This window comes from Silurus meridionalis, chromosome 28 (genome assembly GCF_014805685.1).
Source record: "Silurus meridionalis isolate SWU-2019-XX chromosome 28, ASM1480568v1, whole genome shotgun sequence".
NCBI classification, from domain to species: domain Eukaryota; kingdom Metazoa; phylum Chordata; class Actinopteri; order Siluriformes; family Siluridae; genus Silurus; species Silurus meridionalis.
Window position 1 is genome coordinate 3,140,170 of NC_060911.1, and position 11,223 is coordinate 3,151,392.

At 36.0% G+C, this 11,223-nt stretch overlaps 1 protein-coding gene across 1 annotated transcript; it reads right to left on the reverse strand.

Annotated features, from left to right (window-relative positions):
* Nucleotides 1-6,597: 6,597 nt before the first annotated feature.
* On the reverse strand, nucleotides 6,598-10,309 carry LOC124381507 (putative leucine-rich repeat-containing protein DDB_G0290503). The gene is made up of 5 exons (XM_046843219.1): nucleotides 10,125-10,309; nucleotides 7,782-9,515; nucleotides 7,489-7,628; nucleotides 7,161-7,279; nucleotides 6,598-6,954 (listed from the first exon to the last, which is right to left on the reverse strand). Exons 1-5 carry the CDS (start codon nucleotides 10,261-10,263, stop codon nucleotides 6,813-6,815), a joined length of 2,274 nt encoding a protein of 757 aa, XP_046699175.1. The 5' UTR covers nucleotides 10,264-10,309; the 3' UTR covers nucleotides 6,598-6,812.
* Nucleotides 10,310-11,223: the final 914 nt, after the last annotated feature.

Consider the following 11,223-nt stretch of genomic DNA (forward strand, 5'->3'; position numbering starts at 1 on the left):
AACTGGTCTCTCTACAGTCAGAGTTTTATAAGTGGACTGCAACTGGTCTCTGGCTACAGTCAGATTGTTGTAATTGGCCTGTAACTGGTCTCTCTCTACTGTCAGGTTGTTGAAATTGTTCTGTAACCGGTTTATCGCTAGAAGCAGGTTGTTATTACTTGTCTGTATCTGGTCTCTCTCTTTAGTCAGGTTGTTGTACCTGGTCTGTAACTGGTCCCTAGCCATAGTCAGGTTGTTGTATCTGGTCTGTATCTGGTCTCTCTCTTTAGTCAGGTTGTTGTATCTAGTCTGTATCTGGTCTCTCTCTATAGTCAAGTTGTTGTATCTGGTCTGTAACTGGTCCCTCTCACCAGTCAAGATGTTGTATCTGGTCTGTAACTGGTCTTTCTCTACAGTCAGGTTGTTGTATCTGGTCTGTAACTGGTTTTTCTCTACAGTCAGGTTGTTGTATCTGGTCTGTAACTGGTCTTTCATTACAGTCAGTGTGTTGTATCTGATCTGTAAATGTTCTTTCATTACAGTCAGTGTGTTGTATCTGGTCTGTATCTGGTCTGTAACTGGTCTTTCTCTACAGTCAGGTTGTTGTATCTGGTCTGTAACTGGTCTTTCTCTACGGTCTGTGTGTTGTATCTGGTCTGTAACTGGTCTTTCTCTACGGTCTGTGTGTTGTATCTGGTCTGTAACTGGTCTTTCTCTACGGTCTGTGTGTTGTATCTGGTCTGTAACTGGTCTTTCTCTACAGTCAGTGTGTTGTATCTGGTCTGTAACTGGTCTTTCTCTACAGTCAGTGCGTTGTATCTGGTCTGTAACTGGTCTTTCTCTACAGTCAGGTTGTTGTATCTGGTCTGTAACTGGTTTTTCTCTACAGTCAGGTTGTTGTATCTGGTCTGTAACTGGTCTTTCATTACAGTCAGTGTGTTGTATCTGATCTGTAAATGTTCTTTCATTACAGTCAGTGTGTTGTATCTGGTCTGTAACTGGTCTTTCTCTACAGTCAGGTTGTTGTATCTGGTCTGTAACTGGTCTTTCTCTACGGTCTGTGTGTTGTATCTGGTCTGTAACTGGTCTTTCTCTACAGTCAGTGTTGTATCTGGTCTGTAACTGGTCTTTCTCTACAGTCAGTGTGTTGTATCTGGTCTGTAACTGGTCTTTCAATAAATTTAGTGTGTTGTATCTGGTCTGTAACTGGTCTTTCTCTACAGTCAGTGCGTTGTATCTGGTCTGTAACTGGTCTTTCTCTACAGTCAGTGCGTTGTATCTGGTCTGTAACTGGTCTTTCTCTACAGTCAGTGTGTTGTATCTGGTCTGTAACTGGTCTTTCAATAAATTTAGTGTGTTGTATCTGGTCTGTAACTGGTCTTTCTCTACAGTCAGAGTTTTGTGAGTGACCTGTAACTGGTCTCTGGCTACAGTCACATTGTTGTAACTGATTTGCAACTGGTTTCTTTCTACAGTCAAGTTGTTGCAACTGGTCTGTAACTGGTTTCTCTCTAGAATCAGGTTGTTATAACTGGTCTGTAACTGGTTGCTCTCTAAAACCAGGGTGTTGTATCTGGTCTGTAACTGGTTTCTCGCTACATTCAAGGTGTTGTATATAGTTTGTAACTGGTCTGTTACTACAGTCAGATTGTTGTAACTGGTCTGTAACTGGTCTCTCTCTACAGTCAGATTATTGTATCTGCTCTCTAACTGGTCTTTTCTGTAGTCAGGCTGTTGACTTTGATATACAGCAAAGTGATCGCAGTCAGCAGGAGAACACACATCAGCATCAGACACATTGTTGTTAGTCTGGAACATCTGCCTCCTAAAAATTGTAAACATTTGAATACAATAGCATAAATACATTTCTGGTTTCTGGATGGTCACCTTATAATAATATAAGACTCTGAGGAAAACTGATATAAAAAAAGCTATAAATATTTAAATAATGTTGTAAATATTTTTTCACAGCTTTATTAAGTATCTACTACAGTGTAGGCCATGAGAGGATGGATGTTAGACACTGAGTTTATCATCAGTAAGAGCACCAGTATGAATGACAAAGTAATATTGTAAACGATTCTCATGAGTATTTCTTTCTTTTGAAAACAAAACAGAGTAAAAATCATGGCAGACATTTGGATTTATTTAAATTTGTGACATGCGATGTCTGCACTCTCTACATGTGAAAATTCTATGTTGTGTGTGAGTCATGTAGTGTGCACACTGCTACATGTGAGAAATTTTCCAGTCTGAAAATCAAGCAGTGTTCATGAGACATACTGTAAGTGCAGTTTTATTTTGGGTGTAAACCTGGCTCATTAAAAATAATTTTACATCAGCTTTATAAACAGCTTGTCAATCATATTTAGAACAAAAATGTTCAGTTTTTTTTTTAACAACAAATATTTCTGAGTGTGATTGTATTTTACCTGAACTCTCAGATTGCTTGAAGCTTCTGGCCCTTTGGGTCTCCAAATTGTGTTGATGTAATTTCTCGTTGTCACTGAAATCAGCTTTGTTGACTGCAGTAACTCCTGCATTTTCATAAATGTTCTCACTCATCTCCATTCTTTTTTTTGCAGTAATCCTATTGTAGCTTATCAGTAAAAAAAATAGAACCAGAGTAGCTGTCTGGAGGAACACTGCCTAAATATCTCTGTGCATTCATGCTATATTGAAAGTTCCTGATTAACTGATTTTTCACAGTCAGCAACATGTGTGAACAACAAATGCTTCCTGAGTTTAGACCCAACAAAATGTCATGACACTTAAAGCAGTAAAAGTTAAAAAAGTGTAAAGTTAATTAAGACAATTTTAGTGTATCCATTGTATGTTCATTTATTTACATTTATTTTAATTTTTTCTCAGCAAACAGTTAATCACAAAGAAAAATAATTAAAAATTAAAATTGGTTATTTGTGGCTGTTTCTGGACCCTTACAACCTAACCATAACTATAAAACAGCAGAATTACTCCAGAATTACTCTAGTACTGCGTTCTGAGACTTCCATCTGGCATTCAGTCTGTTAGTGAGATAAGATTATGACAGGGGCAAATGCAGGAAAGGATGGATTGGGTAAATGTCTTCTACATAAAGTCTATACAGTGTACAGACATCATGGCCCACTCTCTTAGACAAAAGGTTAACTCAAATTGTCTCAGATTTTTGTTGTCTAATGAGTGTTTTTCAAAAAAATCTCCAATAGTATATGAGTATGGATGAATACATACGAGTTGGGTTTGCCTGGAATTAGAGTATGAGCATCTCTTGGTTGGTGGACAAACAAAAGTGAAGAATATAACAAACACTGTATATAGTATGTCCTTTTCACTTAACATGCAGATTATTTCACAATATATAGTAACCTTGTGATGAGCCAGTACTGTTGGTGTAAACGTTTGGTATTATTATTATAACATTTCAGATAATGTGTTTTTAAGGTCAATTTCTGCTTTCCCATATATTTTTAGGGTTAAAGATTACTGAAAGACAAAAAACACAGATAACCATATTACCAAGAAACCAGAAAACACAAACTCCAATTGTTCTCTTAAATAAATTACTTTACTGGCAACAGCAAATTTATCACTTCTTTATCACAGAAAAGAAGTTCCAGGAAGTGCAGAGTACAGTTTTTATGATTCAGCGTTCTTCTAGGTGAACTGAAATTGTGGTGGATATCTATAAGAGTGCAGATGCTGTTAGAGGTCAAGACACCAATGTAGAGAAGGAAGGCGGAAGTAAAACAAACACGAGGAATTTAGACAGATCTACACCCAGGATTGCCCAGGTTAAATACCTAGATTTGCAAGGTCAAAAGTGTTTTTAAATGCAGCAATTCAGCAGTTAAGGGATGTTTCAGAGTAGAGATGATGGATGAATGAATAAATGAATGAATGAATGAATGAATGAATGAATGAATGAAGGAAGGAAGGAAGGAAGGAAGGAAGGAAGGAAGGAAGGAAGAAAGGAAGGAATGGCAAAAGAAAGAAACCTTTAGAGGAACCAGACTCAAAAGGGAACTCATCTTATACAGTCATTTGAGGTTATGGGACCAGGAGCTACTGAGCAACTCATAAAATAACTCAACATTTGAGATCATCATAGATCCAACACCAGATTCTCCATGCCAGAGCCTTTAAACACTCGAAGAGGTCCAGTGTCCAAACTCCACATGAAGTGAAATCCAAACGGCACTGGTACGTCTCTAGATGGTTCAGTATGTTTAAAGGATTGTGGACCTTCTTTAAAGGTCCACAATCTTCATGAGGTGTGACATGACTGGAACTGGAGCAACCTCAAAATCCCTCGGGATGGGGAGAGAAAGAGAAGCAGTGGAGAGAATTTAGCGTAGCTGCTGTTCAAGATATTAAAAGCCCCAAGTTGATAATGTGCATGTGATCAGATGTTCTGGAGCACAAGGTTATGATGTGTGATGTGTGTTATGTGTAGGATTTGCTAAAAAGATATGTTTTTAATCTGCACTTAAACTGGGAAAGTGTGTCTGAGCCCCGAACACTGTCAGGAAGACTATTCCAAAGTTTAGGAGCTAAATGTGAGAATATTCTACCATCTTTAGAGGACTTCTCTATACTAGGAACTACTAGAAGTCCAGAGTTTTGAGATCTCAAGGAGCGGGACGGATTGTAGCGTGTTAGAAGACCAAACCATTTAGTGTTTTGTAGGTAAGTAACCAATGTTTGTAGTCGATTCGAAACTTAACAGGTAGCCAGTGTAGGTATGATATGATATATGGTCATATTTTCTCGACCTTGTGAGAACCCTGACTGCTGCATTCTGGACAAACTGTAGCTTGTTTATTAATGAACAGGACACAGGACATCTTTCAGAGCTGTTCCACAGGTGGACACAAATCAAGGTGTAGAAACATCTCAGCAATGATCAAGAGAACTTGGAGGCACCTGAGCTAATTTTTAAGTGTTGTAACAAAAGGTTTTTTTTTTTTTTTACACAAATTTTTAGAATTCAGTTTTCACATTATAGGGTACTGAGTGTATGTACAAAGTAAATGTAATCTGAACAATTGTAGTATCAGGCTGCAATATATATATATATATATATATATATATATATATATATATATATATATATATATATTTTAAAAAAAGTAAACGGTGTCTGAATATTTTATAAAATATATCAATTGCTGTATTACTACTTGCAGAATTCAGTACCATGTCAGGTCTCTATGAGAAACTGGTCTGGTGGTGGTTTCTGAATGGAAGGGGGACACAGAAGAACCGAGTGATAAGAATAACATACATGTGCTGAATTTATTCTGTGTTTCAGTGAGCAGGGGTAGGTATAAGAGACAAACCACAAATACATTATCATGTAACCACTAATGGCAAATAAAATTTGAAATAAAAATTAATTTGAAAGTAAAGACACAAATTTACAACAATGATCTAAAACAAACTGCTAATGTAACATGTTTCTTAAAGCTAATTGGAGAATTCTGCAATGGCCAAGTCAGTCACTGTCAGACGTAATGCAGCAAACTTACTCTGATCATTACACAAAACACAACAATATGCACATTTATAAAACGTACTTGTGTGGAAACCCGTTTCTCTTTTTAATGTGCATAAAAACGTACACATACGAATGTATACTTGCAATTTATTCTACACATGTACTACATTTCTAATTGTTTAAGCATCATTTGTAGCAATTAAAAACAAACAACAAACGAGTGGACGTTAAAACACAAACTTAATTTTTTTTTCATTGTTAATACAAAGTACATAGAAAATCATTGCCTTGCACCTCCATTTCAGGAATGAGCCCCACTTATGCAAAAAATATTGTTAAATGTCATACTCTAATATTTTACTCCTCTTTTTTTTAGATGCTGCCAGCTTATTGGCTGGATAGAATATCATATCATGTCATATTTTATGTTAGGTTTATTAATTTTTACACTAATGTAATGCTGGTTAATAAAACTTGTTTTTCCATTCTATTTACACATACATTTATGTTCACCTTTGAATTTATATATATTTTTTAGTTAGAATTACAATTACATTATGATCCAGCGATGGGAAGTAACAAAGTACAAAAATTTCATTACTATACTTAAGTAGATTTTTCAGGTATCAGTACTTTACTAATTATTTAATCAACTTTTTTACTTTCACTTATTACATTTTTTACTCAAATATCTGTACTTTCTAATTCTTACATTTTCAAACCAGACATTTTTCTTCTCATAGCACATTGTTTTTAGCCCATCAACCAATAAATACCTGATCATCATCATCTTTTCCCTGCTTATGTTCTATATAATGGTTGTTCAGCCTGGATACATTCATTAGAAAACTAAATTTGAAAAGTTTTCAACAAGTTTTTACTTAAGTACATGTCAGAGCCCATTTTACTTTACTTTAACTTGAGTGAAAAAGTGTAGTCAGTACATCAACATTTACCAGAGTCTTTTAAAACATGAGTATTTGTACTTCTACTTAAGTGAAAGGTGTGTATTTTTGACATCTCTGGTATATTCACACAAGAAACATCAGCAAAAATACTCCAAAACAAACAAACAGCTGTTTTTAGCATTAAAACAAGAAAATGATGAAAATATAATAAATATATATTAAAAATAAATGGACGAAAAATAGACATTTTTAGTTTTATATTTTGTAGGTAAATCAGAGGACTGGTCATGTATTGAGTTAGATACTGAGAGGGTGACAAGATAAATAGTTCTTCACAAATTATAGTTACAAGTGGCGCAACTGCTCATTGCACACATTTGATATGATTGCAGGCATTTAATAATAATAATAATAATATTTCACTTTTATAACAGGTTTATCTCACAGATCCACCTGGATGCATCATTACATGATCTGTCATTCCAGGCTTTTACACTTGCAATATTCCTGGTCTCAGCACAGTCCTCATTATTACCTGCATTATTCGGCTCCCCCTCATACCAGTACCTGAAATGCAGAGAATTACACTTTAATCTTCTTAGCTTGTGTTCAATGAGATTTATAACATTTGCAACAACTTCATGTCTCTGACCAATAAAAATATATCATGATATAATGTTAGCATGTCTTCATTAATGTCCTGCAGGAAATTTACTCTCACAGGGACAGTCTGATAATAAAAATAGAGACAGAAAATAATTGTAATATTTTACCCAGTGTCATAATCAGTCAGTTCTGTCCCATCCACCCATTTCCACTTTCCCTCTGTGTCTCCATCATTCAGACCAATCCAAGCCTGGCGATTATTGCCCATTTGTTTAACAATGAATTTCTGTTATTGAGAAAAAAATAAAATTGCACTGATTTAGACATTACGCCAGTGTGTATATATATATATGTATATATATATATATATATATATATATATATATATATATATATATATATATATATATATATATATATATTTTATACACACACACACACACACACACACACACACACACACACACACACACACACACACACACACACACACACCTGTTCCTCTCTGTTGTTTATGATCACCAGGTCTGCTTTTTTCTCTCTGCAGTACTTTCTGCTGTCACTCCAGCTCTTGTCCTCAGCAGAGATGTAGTAAACACTGGAGCCAAAGACGTGCCATCCTTGTTTAACAAGCTCTGATGTACACACACACACACACACACACACACACACACACATACACACACAAAGGGTGTTTATTGTACATTCACATGTTTTAATGGGTTTTGTTAATTTATTGATTTTATTAGGTAAATGTTATATGATAAAAAAATTAAGTATTTGCTCACCTAATATAACCAACATATTACTCGACTCATACAGCTCTCTGAGGTTGTTGTATCTGGTCTGTATCTGGTCTCTCTCTATACTCAGGTTGTTGAAACTGGTCTGTAAGTGGTTCCTCTCACCAGTCAAGGTGCTGTATCTGGTCTGTAACTGGTTTCTCTCTAAAACCAGGGTGTCGTATCGGGTCTGTAACTGGTTTCTCTCTAAAACCAGGGTGTTGTATCTGGTCTGTAACTGGTTTCTTTCTAAAGCCAGGGTGTTGTATCTGGTCTGTAACTGGTTTCTCTCTAAAGCCAGGGTGTCGTATCTGGTCTGTAGCTGGATTCTCTCTAAATTCATGGTATTGTGTCTAGTTTGTAACTGGTCCTTCAATTCATTTAAGGTGTTGTATCTTGTCTGTAACTGGTCTTTCTCTACAGTCACTGTGTTGTATTTGGTCTGTAACTGGTCTCTCTCTACAGTCAGAGTTTTATAAGTGGACTGCAACTGGTCTCTGGCTACAGTCAGATTGTTGTAATTGGCCTGTAACTGGTCTCTCTCTACTGTCAGGTTGTTGAAATTGTTCTGTAACCGGTTTATCGCTAGAAGCAGGTTGTTATTACTTGTCTGTATCTGGTCTCTCTCTTTAGTCAGGTTGTTGTACCTGGTCTGTAACTGGTCCCTAGCCATAGTCAGGTTGTTGTATCTGGTCTGTATCTGGTCTCTCTCTTTAGTCAGGTTGTTGTATCTAGTCTGTATCTGGTCTCTCTCTATAGTCAAGTTGTTGTATCTGGTCTGTAACTGGTCCCTCTCACCAGTCAAGATGTTGTATCTGGTCTGTAACTGGTCTTTCTCTACAGTCAGGTTGTTGTATCTGGTCTGCAACTGGTTTTTCTCTACAGTCAGGTTGTTGTATCTGGTCTGTAACTGGTCTTTCATTACAGTCAGTGTGTTGTATCTGATCTGTAAATGTTCTTTCATTACAGTCAGTGTGTTGTATCTGGTCTGTAACTGGTCTTTCTCTACAGTCAGGTTGTTGTATCTGGTCTGTAACTGGTCTTTCTCTACGGTCTGTGTGTTGTATCTGGTCTGTAACTGGTCTTTCTCTACGGTCTGTGTGTTGTATCTGGTCTGTAACTGGTCTTTCTCTACAGTCAGTGTGTTGTATCTGGTCTGTAACTGGTCTTTCTCTACAGTCAGTGCGTTGTATCTGGTCTGTAACTGGTCTTTCTCTACAGTCAGTGTGTTGTATCTGGTCTGTAACTGGTCTTTCAATAAATTTAGTGTGTTGTATCTGGTCTGTAACTGGTCTTTCTCTACAGTCAGAGTTTTGTGAGTGACCTGTAACTGGTCTCTGGCTACAGTCACATTGTTGTAACTGATTTGCAACTGGTTTCTTTCTACAGTCAAGTTGTTGCAACTGGTCTGTAACTGGTTTCTCTCTAGAATCAGGTTGTTATAACTGGTCTGTAACTGGTTGCTCTCTAAAACCAGGGTGTTGTATCTGGTCTGTAACTGGTTTCTCGCTACATTCAAGGTGTTGTATATAGTTTGTAACTGGTCTGTTACTACAGTCAGATTGTTGTAACTGGTCTGTAACTGGTCTCTCTCTACAGTCAGATTATTGTATCTGCTCTCTAACTGGTCTTTTTCTGTAGTCAGGCTGTTGACTTTGATATACAGCAAAGTGATCGCAGTCAGCAGGAGAACACACATCAGCATCAGACACATTGTTGTTAGTCTGGAACATCTGCCTCCTAAAAATTGTAAACATTTGAATACAATAGCATAAATACATTTCTGGTTTCTGGATGGTCACCTTATAATAATATAAGACTCTGAGGAAAACTGATATAAAAAAAGCTATAAATATTTAAATAATGTTGTAAATATTTTTTCACAGCTTTATTAAGTATCTACTACAGTGTAGGCCATGAGAGGATGGATGTTAGACACTGAGTTTATCATCAGTAAGAGCACCAGTATGAATGACAAAGTAATATTGTAAACGATTCTCATGAGTATTTCTTTCTTTTGAAAAACAAAAACAGAGTAAAAATCATGGCAGACATTTGGATTTATTTAAATTTGTGACATGCGATGTCTGCACTCTCTACATGTGAAAATTCTATGTTGTGTGTGAGTCATGTAGTGTGCACACTGCTACATGTGAGAAATTTTCCAGTCTGAAAATCAAGCAGTGTTCATGAGACATACTGTAAGTGCAGTTTTATTTTGGGTGTAAACCTGGCTCATTAAAAATAATTTTACATCAGCTTTATAAACAGCTTGTCAATCATATTTAGAACAAAAATGTTCAGTTTTTTTTTTAACAACAAATATTTCTGAGTGTGATTGTATTTTACCTGAACTCTCAGATTGCTTGAAGCTTCTGGCCCTTTGGGTCTCCAAATTGTGTTCATGTAATTTCTCGTTGTCACTGAAATCAGCTTTGTTGACTGCAGTAACTCCTGCATTTTCATAAATGTTCTCACTCATCTCCATTCTTTTTTGCAGTAATCCTATTGTAGCTTATCAGTAAAAAATAGAACCAGAGTAGCTGTCTGGAGGAACACTGCCTAAATATCTCTGTGCATTCATGCTATATTGAAAGTTCCTGATTAACTGATTTTTCACAGTCAGCAACATGTGTGAACAACAAATGCTTCCTGAGTTTAGACCCAACAAAATGTCATGACACTTAAAGCAGTAAAAGTTAAAAAAGTGTAAAGTTAATTAAGACAATTTTAGTGTATCCATTGTATGTTCATTTATTTACATTTATTTTAATTTTTTCTCAGCAAACAGTTAATCACAAAGAAAATAATTAAAAATTAAAATTGGTTATTTGTGGCTGTTTCTGGACCCTTACAACCTAACCATAACTATAAAACAGCAGAATTACTCCAGAATTACTCTAGTACTGCGTTCTGAGACTTCCATCTGGCATTCAGTCTGTTAGTGAGATAAGATTATGACAGGGGCAAATGCAGGAAAGGATGGATTGGGTAAATGTCTTCTACATAAAGTCTATACAGTGTACAGACATCATGGCCCACTCTCTTAGACAAAAGGTTAACTCAAATTGTCTCAGATTTTTGTTGTCTAATGAGTGTTTTTCAAAAAAATCTCCAATAGTATATGAGTATGGATGAATACATACGAGTTGGGTTTGCCTGGAATTAGAGTATGAGCATCTCTTGGTTGGTGGACAAACAAAAGTGAAGAATATAACAAACACTGTATATAGTATGTCCTTTTCACTTAACATGCAGATTATTTCACAATATATAGTAACCTTGTGATGAGCCAGTACTGTTGGTGTAAACGTTTGGTATTATTATTATAACATTTCAGATAATGTGTTTTTAAGGTCAATTTCTGCTTTCCCATATATTTTTAGGGTTAAAGATTACTGAAAGACAAAAAACACAGATAACCATATTACCAAGAAACCAGAAAACA